The sequence below is a fragment of the Marmota marmota genome, unplaced genomic scaffold (genome assembly GCF_001458135.2).
Source record: "Marmota marmota marmota unplaced genomic scaffold, marMar, whole genome shotgun sequence".
NCBI lineage: Eukaryota > Metazoa > Chordata > Mammalia > Rodentia > Sciuridae > Marmota > Marmota marmota.
In genome coordinates, this window is record NW_026000079.1 from 6,957,540 (window position 1) to 6,976,748 (window position 19,209).

Here is a 19,209-nt window from a genome sequence, read left to right on the forward strand (position 1 = left end):
AATAACTAGTTTCTGGAATATCTAACCTCCTAAGGAGAAATGAAGTCTCCAGAGTCATCACAAAAATGGAGTCAGAACTTAGGTTGGTAAGTATAAGCCAATGCTATGGCTACCTGATAGACGTGTGCTAGTGTTATTAAACAAGAGCATTGTGTTTTAAAAGCCACATAGGGTCAGGAAACAAGGCATACACTTCAATACGAAGAGGAATTAGAATCAAGACTCCCACATAATGTAGAGGACCATACTAAAAAAGTAGATTTACAAAAAATCTATCTGTACAGAGAGATAACAAGGAAGTTTGAACCTAAATTGGCACTGTTTTGAACAGTGCAGGAAACCTCAAGTACTATATAGAAATCAACATAAAAATGATTCCAGACTGATAATGTTCTTGATATACCTAGCCAAAGTGAAAGGAAAACTATGCAGGAGAAATATATCTTCAACCTAGGCCTCTTGGGTCCCATAAATAAAACTCTGCTTAAAATGACTTATGGTTCAAACTAATAGAACATGTGGAAATGATTCGTTGTGAGCTAATGTTAGCAGATACAATAGTAGTATCACACCTCCAAGTACTTTAGATTATAGAGGTACTTAACTTCTGTAGGTGCTCCTGTAATTTCTAAAGAAAAATTATGGGCTTTGAAAGATGATGAAGGAGTTGAAAACACAAAAAAACACAGTATTAAAAATATCAGGCAAATCTGAATAAGAAGCAAATAGAACTTATAGGTATAAAATGTAACTATTTTAAATTAAAATTTAATTAAATGTAAATTAGATACAGCTAGAGAGAGTTTAACTGCATTGGAATACTGATCTGAAAAAATTATACAGAAGGCAGCAAATAGAAAAAACAGATAGGTGATATAAATGAAAGGTTAAGAAGCCCGAAGAACAGATGAATGTCCAACACATATCTCATAAGAGGTTCTAGAAGGAGAGAGAAGAGGAAATGAAAGAGTGGTGATACTCAAAGAAATGTGACTGGAAAACTTCCAAAAATATGCCAAACACAAATTTTCATATCAAGTAACATAAATAAAAATATATAAACATTTAGATACAGAATATTAAAGCCAAAACATTAAAGACTAATATTAAAAATGAATCATAGATGATTACCTACAAAAGGAAAATAATGATATTGAGAGCAAACTTCTTAATGGCAACAGTTAATAGTCCATTTTCATCTTGATTTTAAGTGCTGAGAGAAAACTATCAACCTAGAATTCTAAACTTAGCTAAACTAAGACATTTTCCGACAAAAATGCCAGGTTGACCAGTAGCTGAAAGAATTACTACAGGATATTCTTTAGTAAGAAGAAAACTGAAAGAAAGAGTCAGGATGAAACAAACAAAACCGAGGAAAATGGGTGGCAAATCTATTTGTGAGAAAAGTTTGAGATAGATTAATTTAACCTCTATGGCGGTTGAGGATGTAACTCAGTGGTAGAGTGCTTGCCTAGGTTGATCCACAGCACAGGAGGGAAAAATTTGGTGTCTATTTCTCTATTTCTTTATTCAACAAGTAAACAAGTATCTTTTTTGTGGGGGAGGGTACTGAGGATTAAACCCAGGGGTGCCACTGAGCTAAATCCCTAACCCCATCCCCCAACCTTTTTTATTTTTTTGTTTTGAGACAGGATCTTACTAAGTTGCTTGCTATGCTGCTAAAACTGGCCTCAAACGTGCAATTCTTTTGCCTCAGCCTCCCAAGTTGCTGGGATTACAGGTGTGCGCCACCATGCCTGGCAACAAATATGGTTTTTTTTTTTTAATATTTATTTTTTAGTTTTTGGCAGACACAACATCTCTGTTTGTATGTGGTGCTGAGGATCGAACCCAGGCCGCACGCATGCCAGGCAAGCGCGCTACCACTTGAGCCACATCCCCAGCCCCAACAAATATGTTTTAAGGACAAATAAAAGTAATCTATGGTGACAGAGGTCTTAATATTGATTACTTTGTGGGGAGTTAAGACATGGAGTGGGCAAAAGAGGTGATTTTGAGGGTGCTGGCAGTGGCTATACTGAATTATTTGTTTTGTGATATTTTATTGAGATGTCTTATCATTTATATATTTTTCTATATTTAATACATGTATGTGGTATCACATTAAGATATCTGACTTTGTCCCTCATTCTTGATACATAGCTCCTAAAACCCTTGAAACTTGCTGAGGGGTGATAAGAGTGTCTTTTATACCAATGAGGCCATCCTTGAAGGATGCCTACATATTTCAGGATAGGGGACTGGTCACTAGAAAGACCAAGTCTTGATCTAAAGCTCAGAACTTTCAGCCCACCCTTTAACCTTTAGGGAGGAGAAAATGACTAGAGATTGAGTTAATCCCAGATGGCCAATAGTTTAATCAATCATAATTTAATCCATTGACACAAATAATGAAACCTGTTTAAATTCCCCTAAATGATTAGGTTGGAAGATCTTCCAGCCTGGTAGGGTACTGGGAGGGTGGTGTGCTTGGAGCAGACCTGGAAAATCCCTCTCGCCACTGTACTTTGCCCTGTGCATCTCTTCCATTTGGCTGTTTTTTGAGTTGTGTCCTTCCTAATAAATTGGCAATGCAAGTAAAGCAAGTAAAGTTCTGTGAGCTCTTCTAATAAATTCTCAAACTTGGAGAAGTGGTCATGAGAATCCTGAATTTATAGGTGGTCAGACAGAGTATGGGTGGTCTGGGACTTGTGACTGGCATTTGAAGGACCGACAGTCTTGTGGAAATGAGTCTCTTTAATTCGTGAGATCTGATGCTAACTCCAGTTAGTGTTAGAATTGAATTGTTCAGCATCCAGTTGGTATCGAGAGAAATGGAGAAGTAGTGTTAGAGAAGATGCCAGGTATTTGATAGTCAGGAGCACTATCTTGAGACAAGATCTTCAGTTTGTCTTTGTAGTCTTCTTACTAAATACTTATTAAATAATGTACTTAATGACAAAAATACAATAATAGTTCAATAAAATAGTTCTTTCAAAGTTTTAAAAGAAAACTCTACAGAACAGTTTAAACCAAAATAAAATTCTGATAGATTATGAAGATATAAGTTTAAATATGAGTTCTAAAAGCAATGGAAAAATGGATGTTAGTATAGTTAGTATAATCTTGATGGAGAAAGAACTTTCCAAGCATAATACCAAAGGCAGAAATCGCTGGTAGTTTTGGCTAAATAAAATGAACACAATAACAAGAAAACTTTCATATTGCAAAACACTGAATAAAATAAAAACATCAAATAGAAGAAAAAGATTTGTAAAATACAATGTGAATGGACAAAATTTTTAATTATATATACAGAATTTTTGAAAAATTATTCATAAAAATTAAAAAATACCTGGCAATGAGTAGAGAACATGAATGGGTAATTCACCCAAAAAATATACAAATGGTCAATGAGCTCTGGACACTGACAAAGATGTTAGGTAATTTACCTGAGTGGGAGGAAAAAAAAAAAAAAAAAAAAAAATATATATATATATATATAAAACACTAAAGGTGTTTCTATCAAACTGTGAAATGAAACTTATAAGGCAGACTGTACAATGAGAACTATTTCTGCCCATACACTCAACACAAATGGCTATACAGGCTTAGAAGAAGTCTGAAAAGATCAAAATGTAACAGTGATTAGGTTATGGTAGGTTTTATTTTCTATATGCTTCCTGAATTAAAAAACAAACAAACAAATTTCAGAATAAGCATATATTATATCATAATAAAGGTGAAAGTTGTATTTTTTAAAACCAAATAATAATACACAAAGAAAAATACACAAATATCTTTAATGATTCCCAGTTATCCATGCATTGCTCTCTCAGGGGCCCCAATCACTAAATTCAATCATCTTGCCACAATTCTCCAGTTTCTCTTTCCTCTACCTTTTGCTGACAAATTAATCTTCCTAAAGTACTGTGACTCTTTTAAAATTTCATTGCTTAAAAACTTTCAATATTTTCTACATAAAAAAGCACAAATTCCTTACTTAGCCTAGCATCTAAGCCCTTCCATAATTATAACAATCTTTTTACTTTAACACTCCTTCCAGATAGCTGACTACTTGTTCTTTGTGTATGTTTGTTGTCTACAGCTTTCACAAATTTTCCTTGTGGTTAATTCTACCTAGAATATACTCTCTTTCCATATGCCGGTTTTCTGCCTAAGGCATAGTTTTCATACTGTCTTTTCCATGAAACGTTTGCTGATTTCCTATAGCCACTCTTAAGAATCCATGAGTCTTTTCTCTGTCTCTCCAGGCACTTATTTTCTTACTTTTTTGTTCTGTCTTTCCTAATAGACAATGACTAACTTGAGACAAGATCTTCAGTTTGTCTTTGTAGTCTTCTTACTAAATACTTATTAAACAATGTACTTAATGACAACATAGAAAAACTGTCAATTCAATGCCATTATGCTTAGCTATTTTTAAAATGCCAGCCTATGACTACTGGGTTTCTCTTTATTTGAACACAGAACACACAAATTGTTGACAGCATAGGATGGTTCTCCAGGTCTTTGACCTAATAAAGTGAGTGATGAACTTAAGGGACTATAGAACCTTCATCTCACAAATGATCAATTATTCTATGAACTGATGCTGCATACACAGAGCATTTGGTTAATAGGAGTTTGGTCATCACTGACCAATCTCTCCAACCTACAGGGAATTTAAGCTTTATTCTCTGGGAAAAGGGAGAGAGCCGCAGGGATGGTTGTTGTCTTTTACCTTTTTGTGTTGTGCACCGTGGTTCCTCCCAGGACGATCCTCACTCCAGGAGTGGTCCGGTTCAGGTTATAAACTGTTAGAGCCTCCTCATAGGTGGCTCCTCCAATTACAAATACAATGATATCTTGAGGTCTGAGAAAATGAAGACAGAGATAATGTCACAGGATAAGAAAAAACTAGGGCAAAGATTTGTTGTTGTTGTTATTATATAGAGTTTTAATTTCTTAATCTTTCTTTTTTGGTGGAGGAAGCAGAATTAAAGCAGAATAGAATAAAAGGTTTAAAAAAAGTTTTAATTATCTGAAATTGGCAGGAAACAGAACAGGAAATGCTGAATAGTGATTTGCTTTCTGTGTATGAGCGGATGTCTTATAATTTCTGTGCTGTGGATTTCAGAATAGCACAATAGTGTTTGCTGGAACCAAACGTAGAAATAATCTTTCATAATCAAGAGGCTGCAGAATACCATACTGTGACATGATATCAGCACTAATTTGGACTTGTATCATGAATCTCCTTTCATGTATACCCTGTGTCAAATAGTTGGTACAGTGTTATTACAATGGCTTCTGTCCAAGGACCTCAAAGCATTTCGGAAAGTAATAGTATATTTGGATATCCATAACACTCGAACTAGAAACATTTAGTATTTTGAGTACATAAAAAGAACGTAACACATAAATTAATAGCACTTCCAAGAACTCCACCTCTTCTTAAATTTTTTGTTTTGGAATCCTTTGATAAAGCAAGAAAAAGAAACCATGGAAACAATAACAACAACAAAAAGTGGGTGTAATTTTGATACTGGACATGTTGACATATCACATATCAGCTCAGCCACTAGCTTAATTTGGGGACACTAGGTTGTTTTACTGTGTTTCTATCTATTAAAATGGCTTCATAACAAATGAATGATTCTCCTATGAGCTTCTTTTGCAGATATCAACAAACTCATATTATTACTATTTAAAAAAAAGTGTTTTTTTTTTTTTTTAATTGTTGATGGATTTTGGGGGAAGGAGGGCACTGGGGATTGAACTCAGGGGCACTTGACCACTGAACCACATCCTTAACCCTATTTTGTATTTACTTAGAGACAGGGTCTCACTGAATTGCCTTGCACCTCACTGCTGCTAGACTGGCTTTGAACTCATGATACTCCTGTCTCAGCCTCCTAAGCCACTGTGATTACAGGTATGGGCCACCAAACCCGGCCAATGGATCTATATTTTATTTATTTATTTATTTATATACAGGGCTGAGAATTGAACCCAGTGCCTCACACATGCTATGCTCTACCACTGAGCCACAACCCCAGTCCCTCATATTATTATTTTTTAAACTTCTAATTCTTTAAGTTTTTCTTTTGTAGCTTTTTTTTTCATTTATTTATATGTGGTGCTAAGAATGGAACCCAGTGCCTCACACAGACTAGGCAAGTGTTTTATCCCACTGAGCTATAACCCTAGCCCCTTATGTTGTTTTCTTTAAATATTTTTTAATTACACATGGACACAATATCTTTATTTTGTTTATTTATTTTTATGTGGTGTTGAGGATGGAACTCAGTGCCTCACATGTATGAGGCAAGCGCTCTGGGCTGCAAACCCAGCCCCCTCATGTTATTTTTTAAAGCTATTATTTGTCTTGTTTTCTGAACGCAGCGCCTTAGACCGCTCGGCCATCCTGACGGCGGGCCTTGTCTTGTTTTCTTTTCCTTGTGCCATCAGAAAGATAAAATTACTTTATCTTAGAAGGAAAGCAATTTTATTAAATTACTCATTGGACACTATTTAAAACTACATCAAGCAGAAACACCCATTTTGGAGGTTATGACATAATACTCAACCAGAAACATCTTTAATTAAGAGATACACACGCTTATGTATAAATCTCAAATAAAACTCCAACTCTACATTTCCTTTCTGTTTGTCTCTTTCTAAGACACCTGGAAGGAATTAATTAATTAATGTAGAGGGTATTTGTTTTAGTGGAACTTCACAGAACAGAATCAGGTACTGTAGCTATTTAAGGATGTTCAGATAGTCTTCACATTGCAGAAATTTCCCAATTATGAAGAAATGCAATCAACAAGGTAGAGTCAATTATTACATTTCTATATTGATGGGACTTAAAACCATGAGACACAAAAGAACTGAATTGTAATCCTCTTGTCTGTCTCCAAAGTAGTGGGAATTATAAATGTGTGTCACTGTACCCAAATTCTAAATTTGCATTTTTTTTTTTTTGTACTGAGTATTGAACTCAAGGGTCCTTTACCACTGACCTATATCCTAGCCCATTTATTTTTTATTTTGAGACAGGGTCTTGCTAAATTGCTTAAGGCCTCACTAACTTGCTGAGACTGGCCTCAAATTTGCAATCTTTTGCTTCAGCCTCCTGAGTTACTGGGATTACAGGTATGTGGCACTGACAGGACTAAGTTTACTGTTTAAGACAAAATAAACATCATTCAAGACTACCCACCTGAAACAATAGACTAACACCATATCACTTAAAAAGTTAGACTGCTGTGTATTTATCTAAAATCATGTTTGTTTGTTTTTTTAAAAAAAATAATTGATTTTGAAAGGATAAATGCATGCACATAGTATAAAATACAAAAGGCTACACTGAAAAATAAGGTCCTTTCTCATTTCAGTTATTTTCTTTAAATATTTTTTCTTTTGGTATTAGGGATTGAACCTAGGGGTGCTCTCCCACTGAGCTACAACCTCAGCCCTTTTATTTATTTATTTTAATTTTGAGATAGGGTCTTCCTAAGTTGCCCAGAGTGGCCTTGAATTTGTGACCTTCCTGCCTTAGTCTCCTGAGTAGCTGGGGTTCCAGGCCTGGGCCATCATGCCCAGCTGTCAGCAACTTTTGACTAAGTTGATCACTGTTCCTCCTGGACACAGTTTCTTGACTTGGTTTCCAGGATACACATTCTTTGTTTTCTCCCTACTCCGTTGGCTGTTACTTTTCAGTGTCTCTTGATGAGTCTATTTCATCTCCCTAATCTCTTAATGATATAGTGCCCAGAGTCCAGTCATTGGTTCTTCTTCCTTCCTAACCTAACATACTCCCTAGATCTGCTCTAATAGTGTGTCTACTAGCTACATATGGTTATTCAAATTTAACTTAATTAAAACAAAATAAAATAAAAATGTTCAGCTCCTCAGTACCTTTAGACACATTTCAAGTGTTCAATAGCCACATGTAGCTAGTGGCTACCTGCTAGGGTTTAGATATTATTTGAGGGTGTCCCCCAAGGGTTCGTATCCTGAAATTTAATTCCCTTGGTGAGGGGGCTATGGCATTTAGAAGCAGGACCTCTGGGAGCTGATTAGAGTTAGATAAAGTTATCAGGGTGGACTCCCATGACTGAATACTGGTGGCTAAGTAAAAAAGAAAGAAGAGAGACCAGAGAATACAGACAATATATTCTCAGAAAACGAGTATTTTATTTATTTATTTTTTGGTACTGGGGATTGAACCCAGGGGCACTTAACCTCTAAGCCATATCCCCAGCCCTTTTTGATATTTTACTTAGAGACAGGGTCTCATTGAGTTGCTTACAGTCTTGCTAAGTTGCTGAGGCTAAACTTAAATTCACAATTCTCCTGCCTCAGCCTCGAGTCTTTGGGATTACCACCACACCTGGAGGAGTATTTTTTTTTTTTTTTTGGTGGTGGTGCTGGGGATTGAACCCAGGGCTTTGTGCATTCGAGGCAAGCACTCTACCAATTGAGTGTTTTGTAACAGTAAGATTCCATGTGCAATGTCCCTTATGGTGAGGGACAACACTACTGAGGTCCATCATACAGGTTTATTTGAACACTGATGAATTACACAGATTGTTGGGCTGGGGCTGGGGCTGGGGCTCAGCAGTAGAGCGCTTGCCTAGTGCATGTGAGGCCCTGGGTTCAATCCTCAGCACCACATAAAAAAATAAATAAAAAAATAAAGGTACTGACAACTACAACTAATCTACCTCAAGAATACAGCTGTCTGTTATGGAAAAGAAAAATGAGAACTGGGAGAGAATAACTCAAGCAGACTTCTAGAATGTTGTCCTTTAGTTGATAATTGCAGGGTGCAGGGTATTTTTAAAGAGGGAAGAAAATGTCATGGATAGCTATCTGTGGGTGCAGGTTATACAGATGTGTGGACAAAACATAAATACTAGGATAGGGACTGAGTGCTAGAACTATAAACCTAAGGTGGCTGGGTATGGTGGCACATGCCTACAATCCTGACAACTCAGGAGGCTGAGGCAGGAGGATCACAAGTTCAAAGCCAGCCTCAGCAATTTAGTAAAGCCCTAAGCAACTTAGTGAGACCTGTTTCAAAATAAAACATAAAAAGGGCTGGGGATGTGGTTCAGTGGTTGAGTGCCCTTGGGTTCAATCCCTGATACCAAACAAACAAAAAATGAACTACAAACCTGGTGTGACTATACACATTGTTTTCTCTCCTGTTAAAATGAAAGTACCTTTGCCACTATCAAAGGCAATTCCTTTGTGCTCTAGATCCCCTAAGGATTTTACTTCTGCAGCTCTTCCTCATCATCTATTTCTCCTCCTCTATTGGATAGCCCTCAACAGATCACAAACATGCTCTGGAATCTCTCTTTTGAACTCACAATCTCTTAGATACCCTCCTATTTCTCTGTCTCCTTTATACAAAACTTCTTAAAAAGTGTTACATATAAATGTCTCCATTTTATTTTATATCCTGTAAACCTAATTTGGCTTCTAACCTCACTGAAACGTAGGAATAAGAACATCAAAGACCTTCTTTATATTGCCACCTTGATAGGTTCTTTACTTCCTTCACCTTCTTACATTCCCTGCTCACTGGATGCCTTTCTGACCATGTTCTCCTGGACTCCCTTCTACCACTCTGGCTCCTCCTCAGTCTCTACTGCCGGCTCCTTTCCTCCAGACAGTGTGTGACCCCACTGACCTTCTCCTCTCTCTCTATGCTTTCTCCTTAAGTAATCTTATCTAATCCTGTGGCTTAGGTATCACTAATACCTTGTTAACTCTCAATTCAGCATGATATTTCTATTTGGTTAATAGGCATCTCCAATTAACAAGACTGAGCATTATTCTTGGCTTCTTTTACCTTTGTTCCATCAATCTATACCACTAAATAAATCTATGGATTCTATTTTCTTCCTCAGCCTCCTATCCAACCCACTTTGATTTCTGACTTTTATAGACATCTCCTCCTTCTATTTTTTGCCTTCAAGAATCCATTTGCTCCACAAAGTGAACTTTTTTTTTTTAAATTTTTTTGAGAGAGAGAGAATTTTTTTAATATTTATTTTTTAGTTTTCGGCGGACACAACATCTTTGTTTGTATGTGGTGCTGAGGACTGAACCCGGGCCGCACGCAGGCCAGGCGAGCGCGCTACCACTTGAGCCACATCCCCAGCCCACAAAATGAACTTTTAAAACATAATTCAGTTCACATTGCTTACATGTTTCAAGTTCTTCAACAGCTTCCTATAATATATTAAAATAAAAAATTAAACAAAAACTTTTTAACCAGGCCTACAAGACCCTCTGTGATCCAGCTCCTATTTATCTTCTTCAATTTCCTCCTTCCTTACTCCACTCTAGCCACACAGGGCTTCCTTCTGGCTTACCTACCTACCAAGTTCTCCCTTTCTTCAAAGACTGTGATCTGGTGTTGCCTCTGCTTGGGATGCTCTTTCTCCTAATCATTATGTGACTGGCTTTCTTGTGATTCAAAACTCATTTTAAGTATCACTTCCACAGAGAGGCTCTCTCCATCTATAGTAGTTCTCCCCACTTCCACAGATACTTTGCAGCTTATTATCCTATTTACATCCTAATAGCACTTAGGTTTTTTTACTTATTTACTCTGTCTCCTTCATTTTAGTTCCTTGAGGGCAGGTATCTTTTCTTTCCTGCCACTTCTGTATCCCTAGCATCTAAAACAGTTAACATATTGAAGGCATTAAATAAGCATCTGTATAAAAGAGTGAAGTGATTGAATTATTAACTATACACATATTTAGACTATAGTGACACGCTAACAGATGCCAACAATTGATAAATGTGTATTTTGGATGAAGAGCATTATTTTGAGCTTTGTTTGGGCATGAACCATGAAACTTAGAAAGGTTTGTTGTTGTGCACTAATCATACACAATATATTCTTCCAGCCTATGGTTTCCCTCTAGCAATGAGTAGCTGATTTCTTCTTCAGCAATTCTTATATAAATATCATAAGCAAATTAATATTTTTCCTTTATTCAAATTAAAAGTCTCAACAATAGAGTTACATTTTTTTGAAAATCCTCTCAGACAAATATCTTGGATTGGTATTCATTCTTCCCCCTTAGTTGACATTTCTGAATCTTGATGCCAAGGACCTTAAACATTTATTTGAATGAATGTACTCTCTTAATTTAACATTGCCTTTCAACCTTGGATTTTAAAAAGATGATTTTTTTCCTGTTTTGTATCAAATTATAGAAATTTTTTTTAAAGGGACAGAGTGAAGAAATATATTTCATCATATAAAAGAGTCATCTCTGAACCTCAAAACATTTTCCCTTTTCAGAAATTCATTTTTAAAATACTACCCTGCCCAAGACTCTTAGATTATTAGTAGCTGAAATAACAGAAGAATTATACTACTAATATAAAATTTTCACATTAAACTGCCCGATAGAGTTCAGCTATATATAGTAAGTCCTGCATAACATACGGTCCAAATAACAAATATAGGAATGTATTTTTAACTAGTAGAATTTGTGTATATTTAAAATTTCAGGCTGATATAAGTAAATTGTTCTGGACATGTTTTATATTTATTAAAATTTATTACCTACTGGATTGAAATTACAACTAAAAGACAGCCTATCTCTTTCTCCTTTGTAACACATGGCTTTTGTTAATTAGGTCTCTCAGGTTGTGTGCTGGCCACATTTGGCAAAGTCCAGTCCTCACCAAAAATAGTAACAACCTGCTCTGGATGGCAATCAAGCCCAGATCTATTTTTGGCCTTAATGTTTGAAACTCCAAATGCCAGATGCCATAGAACTGAACCTTACATGGCATAAGTAAACTGGTCTGCTACTAAAACACAGAATATTAAGGATCGGGACCCTCCAAAACATCTGTCTCTTTATTCCCAAGTACATAAATGTTTCAGGCTTACCAGGGGAATTCATATCTAATATTCACATATGTAAAACAAAAAGAATATTAGAACTCAAGCAGAGGAAGGAGGACATGACATAACTTTGGTGTCTGTTCCTATCATTACTCTAAATGTCCTATTCTCAGAGTGTTTCTGGTTTTTATTATTAATATATTTGTTACCTTACCTGTCTCTGAGTGTGCTGGGGCCTAGATAAGGATAGAGGTTTTCCTTAAGCTTTCCTTTGATGAGATGGTCCAGGGTCTCATGTAGGAAAGGCTGATGCTGAGTATATACATTTTCTACTCCCTAAAACAGGGGAAAATGGTTCTTAGGTCATTTTGGGAAAACTAGCAATACAACAGCTTATAATACTCACATTAGAAAAGGACATACACTCAATAGATATTTCCTGGGATAAATTCAAATAGGAATTTTATGATATTTTAAAAATTATTTTATTTCTTTGGGTACACTGGCACATGCCTGTAATCCCACAGGCTTGGGAGGCTGAGGCAGGAGGATCGTGAGTTCAAAGCCAACCTCAGTAACTTATCGAGGCCCTAAGCAACTGATCGCTACCCTGTCTAAATAAAATATAAAAAAGGCTGGGGATGTGGCTGAGTGATTAAGTGTCCCTGGGTTCTATCTCTGGTACCAAAAAAAAAAGAAAAAGAAAAACATTTTACTCAAAAATTTAATCAGAAATGTTCCAATCTCATAAAAATACTAAAATTAATGCTAACTATTATAAAAGAATTTTAAAACTGGAGTTGCTTAAATCTTCTATCATGTCTTTAATGAGTCTTGCTCATTTTGTTGTGAAAATGTTAAATGACAAGTAAAGCAAATGAAAGGAAAGAACTGTAGAAAAGGAGACTGTAAACATGGAAGAAAAAAGAAAGAAACTTCAGGAAACATGAGAAAGGCTAGCAAATTAAAACTAATTTTTGACCATTAAAAAAAATTTGGTTAGTATTTTTAAAAGATCAAAAATGTTTGCTTTCTCTTTAATGTCCTTCAAAGAGAAACTATCTAAATCCTAGATTATAAACAAATGAATATGAAAAATAGCTGTAACTAACAGAATTGTTTGTCTTTTTATTCTTGAGTACTTCCTGGAAATATCTTCAGCTATTTCCTGCTTGGCTATTTGAGCCAGTGCTGATACTACTCCAATACAGGAAAGCACTGAAAGAAAAAGCTTTCAAGAGATGGTTGATATAATTTCATTTAACTGATCTAGTACTAAACCAGCAGCACTCCTGAAGTTAATTTGAAGATCATGTTCATGTACTTTCTGCCTTAGGGGCTTTGACTGTTTCTCAGCACAGAAGAGATGTCTATACCTTCAATCCTTTGAGGAACTGTTTGGTAATAGCCACAGCATCTTTGGGGCTAAAAAGGTCACTTCCTCTAACCCGTTTACCACCATATTCAACAACTGCTGACACGAGCTATAGAAAGAAAAAACCAGAAATTATCTTTTATTGCTTAGGGATCAGCAAGCCCATTTAATAAAAAATACCTTTATTAAGGAAATGAAGACATGACAAGACAGAATTATACAGTTCTATAAATAAAAATGGTATGATTTATCATTGGTTGGTGCTAAGAATATGACAGAACCGGTTCCTACTTACTGGGCTCAACATGTAAAGTTGGTTACCTTTCGATACTTCTCAGAAACACCTTTATTCCTGAGGTCCACTATTAGTCCTGGCAGGCTGTTGCTGCTGTGCCGCTCATAGTGTAGAGCATAGAGCATCACCAGGCGAGCAGCATCAAACTCTGTCACTTTGGGGTTCTGTAGGAGCCTCTTTACATTCTGAAGGAAGAAGGAACTGATATTTATCCCCTTTCACATGAGTGATCTCTTGTATAATGGTTTAGAGTTAACAATTATTGAGCGATAGTGATACATCTGAATTCATGAGATGGCTATGATGACAATGCCCAGGTCTCAACTATAGAAAATTAACTGCCTTTTGCTCAAGATAAGAATTAAATAAGGAAATATATTCCCATTATAATTGCTTTAGAAAAAATTAATTTAATACTGGATTGTTCCTGTTTTCTAATAACCCAAGTTATCATTTCCTTGCTGAAATAAGAATAGATACTATTTTCCACCACTTTAGTCAATACAGCACACAGAATTGAGCAGCTGACTTGCAACTCTACTGCTTTCTCTTTGCTTTGATTAAACACTGAGACGAGTTGATAGAATTTTACATAGGACTAAACTTAATCCCCAAGAAACATCAGAAGTAACAATATGTCTCAAGATGGTAAAGCATGCAATCTCTAAATTGAGTATTTATGATCTTAAAGTACAGATACAGATAGCAAAAGGAGCCAAAAGAAAACATGTTTAGATTTTTCCATTTTCACATTAAGGGTCTTCCATATGGTACAGATTTATATTTATTATACAGAACAAATAATTCCATTTAAGCAAAAAAAAAAAAAAAAAAATCAACAACAAAAAAAAACTTTTTAAGTCCCATCAGGCACTATGCCAGGCATTGTTAGGGAAACACAGATGAGTTAGAGCCAATTTCTGTCCTCAGCGAGTACACAGACAATGAGGTAAAGAGAAGTGAAATGAGTATAATCCATTCTGTTACAAAGCATGTCTAGTTAATGTACTTTAGCTTTACGAGAACAGTAAAAATGGTATGATATCAGAAGGCATGTTGAGTCACATGTAATTTTTCCAGCATGGACAGGCTTCCTGATGATTAAAGAAGAAGCTTTATCAAAATTTTAAGAGAAAAAAAAAAAAAAAGATGACAATGCTACAAAAGTATTTTCTACAGGAAGGATCTGGTTTTAGGAGTTGCTGCACTTTCCACTGTTAAACTATCTGGAGAAGGAGCAAGTGCGAATGAAAAGGATTCAAAGACATTTCACTGTTAAAAATCAAAACAAAATGATGAGCAAAAATTGATGAATGAAGAAGGCTACCTCAAATGGTATTTTTAATTTTGATGAAATTAGTCTCCATGAGAAGCAAATGTCTTTAAGACCTTGGATCTGTTGGTGGTGGGGGTGGAGGTTTACAGGGGATTGAACTCAGGGGCACTCCACCACTGAGCCACTCCCCAGCCCTATTTTGCATTTTATTTATAGAGAGGGTCTCACTGAGTTGCTAAGTGCTTCACTTTTGCTGAGGCTGGCTTTGAACTCACAATCTTCCTGCTTGCTTCAGCCTCCAGAGCTGCTGGGATTATAGGCATGTGCCACTGCACCCAGCAAGACCTTGGATCTTAAAGAAAACAGGAACCTCAGGAATAAGGCTTCGAATGTGGACTGGCTCAATTTCTATGTGCAAATTCCAGTGGAGATTTCCTTTGTTAGTATTTTTATTAGGATTGCCAAATTTTTATTAGTGCTCTGATTACAAAGTTATATAGATCTATATATTTTTTTAGATTTTTAAGTGGTCTGCTTATAACCGTATTTTCCCATAATCTGTTTATTTTTAATGCATGATTTTGTAGAAAATAAGAGTTTTCAGGAACAAATATGTGGCGTTATAACAGACATATATGTATAGAAAACAGGCTGAAAATCAGTGCCATGGGGAGGGGAGAAAAGACAAAAATAAAGTACATCTGATTGTTGAGGAAACAGGAAAGACTTCACAACGGAGGTGACATCTGCAAAAGAATCAGTAACAGTTGGAATTGGTATAAAGGAATGAAAGCAGTGTCATCCCGAACAGGAATGTGAAAGCAGAGGAAAGAACGTGAGAGTGGCAAGCAACTGGGAGGGCACCGGCTTCTGAGGACATGACAACCGCCGTCTGTGTGGCACTTTATAATGTATACGATGCTGTCATACACATCATTCTTTGGTGTCCCACAACAGCCATGTCCAACGTCTAAGAATCTCTCTGTACATAACGAGTAGCGACGAGGATGATAATGGGAGCCTCCCCAGGAGCTCTCAAGTAGAAAGTTCTCTGAGAGGGACTCCTGTTGTGGCTTTTCTGGTTAATATTTCATTATCATCATCCTTAAGAGACTAAAAAAGGAATAAATTTCTCCTTTAGACCCACATTCATAAGAAAATTTAATTTTTTCTCCCTTTGTTGTATGTTTTCCACAGAGCAACAATGGAATATAACTTATTTAAAATACGTGCTCAAGTGTTCTACTATTTTCTATCATAATATAAAGATATGACAGGGTACAGTTTATTCTTCAAGTATTTATGTACAACTTCACATATATTTTAATCAACTGGGCATAAATTTAAAACATTAAGAAATCCCACCTTGGAATCGCTATTGTCACTTTTCTTACAGGCACAATGTTTCATTTCCTGCCCTTGCACTCTTTCATGTATAATCTGCTCAATTTCTGGCTGACCTGTCTCTGTACTTTAAAACAAATCTGAGATGAGATACCCATGTAACTATAAACCCAGATAACTGGCATCAAAAAGTTAAAGACTATTTGCAGCAATCAGTTAATACCCTTCCTGCTTGCTTCCTTCCTAATTACCTTCACTTGGATCTTGACTCTGGGTTCTGTTTCCCATTTAAGAATCCACTCCTCCATTTGTGCACAATGTATCAAAATGCATTCTATTGTCCTGTATAACTAATTAGAACAGATTAAAAAATATAAAAGAATCCACTCCTATTTTCTTTCTTTTTTTTTTTAAATTTTTTTTTTCAGTTTTCTGCGGACACAACATCTTTGTTTGTATGTGGTGCTGAGGATTGAACCCGGGCCACACGCATGCTAGGCGAGCGCCCTACCGCTTGAGCCACGTCCCCAGCCCCACTCCTATTTTCTTGAGATATGGTACTGGTATGCAGATTCCCTGACTTTGACCAGATCTGACCTAGGATTACTTTGAGTAGATTAGTCTGCCTACTTTTGAGTTCTTAGAACCCAACTCAGGGTTCAGATCCACGATCTGGCTAGACTTAACCTATTTCCTCATGAGAAGAAACCTGTAGGTACAAGTTGAGTTCTTTCTTCTCTTTCAGCAATGTCAGTCCTTGAAAAAGCAGGGCTTTTTTTTTGTCTGACTTGATCCCATGTTATCTTTTGATTTTAAACTATCTCCCTATGGCTACTTGACTCATCAACTTGACTGACAATGGCATATGTTATATTGAGATTCCAGAGTACTAACCAGAGAAGAGGAGGAAAAATAATTAGAGAGACTTTTAACTGCAGACCTGGTATGTGCCATATGGTAGTATTTATATGTTGGAAATATTACTGAATTCTATAATAAATTTTAAAATTTCTAATTTCTCAATAAAATTTCCATAGGCTGCTATGTGTGGTGGTGCACGCCTATAATCCCAGCTATTGGTTGGGGTGCAGTGTTGAGTAGTGGTGGGGAAACGGGGTTAGGGTGGTTAGGGCAGATGCAGGAGGATTGCAAGTTGAGGCCAGCCTGGGCAACTTAGGGAGACCCTGTCTCAAAAATAAAAATGAAAGGGCCTGGGGATGCAGGTCAGTAGTAGAGGACCCCTGAGTTCAATTCCTACTACCGATAGATAAAATTTCTACAAGTCTTGAAACTACCAAGAGAGAAAAGGTCACTGCCTCATAATGACAATAGATGAATAAAGAGCAAAACAGAAAATTAGTGTCTATTTAAGAAGATAGGATTCAAAAACTTTGTGTAGGTCTAAACAAGAAACAGGAAAAGAAAAGCAAAAATACTGTCTTTTAGAGGGAAAGTTTCCAAAAGGCACTAACATCCACTCATAATGAGAAAACAATTATTTTCTAATATTTAGAGATTCTTTCATTGTTTCTAGCTGACTGCTTTTTGTTTTCTTCTATTAAAACTGATGAATCAGCATAGAAAAAGAAAAAAATTTTGTATGACATACATACATTATACAAATTTCAGAGTACTCAGTAATCAGAGAGTCTCCTTCCCCCACACCTCGCCACTTTAGTTTAACCTAAAGAACAGGATTCCCTCCTTGCTAACAACCATCACAATAATGTAGTAAACAGTTAATGAATAAGTAATTAAAGTAATAGATTAGGGCCAGGTGCAGTGGTGTACCTGTAATCCCAGCTGCTTGGGAGGATGAGGCAGGAGGATCACAAGTTCAAAGCTAGCCTTAGCAAAAACGAGGCACTGCGCACTCAGTGAGACCCTCTCTAAATAAAATACAAAATAGGGCTGGGGATGTGGCTCAGTGGTCAAGTGCCCCTGAGTTCAATCCCTGGTATTATAATAATCATCATCATCATAATAATAATAGATTAGGGTATGAAGATGAAATTGGCAGAGGTATTCAATATGTTGATCTGATAAAAATGAGTCTGATCTAGCAGTGTTGTAGAACAATAAAGAGCTTATTTAGGAAAAATAATAGAAAGTAGTCAGAACCCAATACTACTGACTGATAAATACATGTGAGTCAGTATTATTTTTCTTAATGACTAGCTAACATAAAATTTAGCTTTCTAGTAGATCTCCTGAGGGTCAACATTATTTCTGAAATACTGGTTAAGTGGTGGTTTAGAGAAAAAAGGGTCATTTTTACTCTTAATTGATTAAAATAAAATGGTCCAATGTGTTCCAAGCAGTTTTATTATAATTTTACAGAAAAACCTTTCTGAAAGTGGGGAGTGATCCAAAGTCACCTGTGGATTAAAAAAACATGTTCTAAATCCCAGAATGAAAATAGAATGTACCATCAAATAATATTATGATTAATGTGACAATATTTGTTGAAAATTTTAAGTACCTGGTACATAATAAGTGTTTACATATATTAGCACATTATATCCTCTCCACAATCTTTGAATTAAGTACTGTTATTTCCCCACATTTAGAGATAAAGACTGGGGCTTAGGGTAGTTAAGAATCATTTCCAAACTGAAGTCATCAAAAGTCCAAGCTTTAAGCCATCATTCTATATTGCTTCAAAAAGGATTCATTCTCCTCATTTTTCTAATAAATATTTATTGAGTTTTTACCATGTGTCATTAACAGTATGATTTGAGATCTTTCATGCAAGATCAGGAAAAAAGGATATAAAATAGACCAGTTCCTCCTCTCAAATAAAAAGTTGTGATATGACAACATGGGTGGGACTGTGGGAGTAGGGTGGGGATTGCTCACTTTCTGCAGATGTTTCTCTTAATGATATGAAAAATCTTCATTACTAATCAAATCAATCTCTTTTTTTGAGAATATGAATGTGCTTCAATAGTAGTACATTGCACTTTGGTTCTGGTAAAATTCTTTATAAATCATATTTTTGTTAACCTGTAGGATAGAAG

At 36.0% G+C, this 19,209-nt stretch overlaps 1 protein-coding gene across 3 annotated transcripts in view; it reads right to left on the reverse strand.

Annotated features, from left to right (window-relative positions):
* The window catches only part of Vps45 (vacuolar protein sorting 45 homolog), a 52,356-nt gene that overhangs the window by 14,635 nt on the left and 18,512 nt on the right, over positions 1 to 19,209 (reverse strand). For 2 of the 3 annotated variants that reach the window (XM_015503027.2, XM_015503026.2), the window contains exons 11-14: positions 13,596 to 13,754; positions 13,276 to 13,383; positions 12,114 to 12,235; positions 4,745 to 4,876 (exon numbers count right to left, since the gene is read on the reverse strand). In XM_015503027.2, coding sequence (XP_015358513.1) covers positions 4,745 to 4,876; positions 12,114 to 12,235; positions 13,276 to 13,383; positions 13,596 to 13,754 — 521 coding nt within the window. Of the gene's footprint in view, positions 1 to 2,360; positions 3,453 to 4,744; positions 4,877 to 12,113; positions 12,236 to 13,275; positions 13,384 to 13,595; positions 13,755 to 19,209 lie in introns of those variants that run through there. The other variant, XM_015503028.2, reaches the window with a different exon arrangement.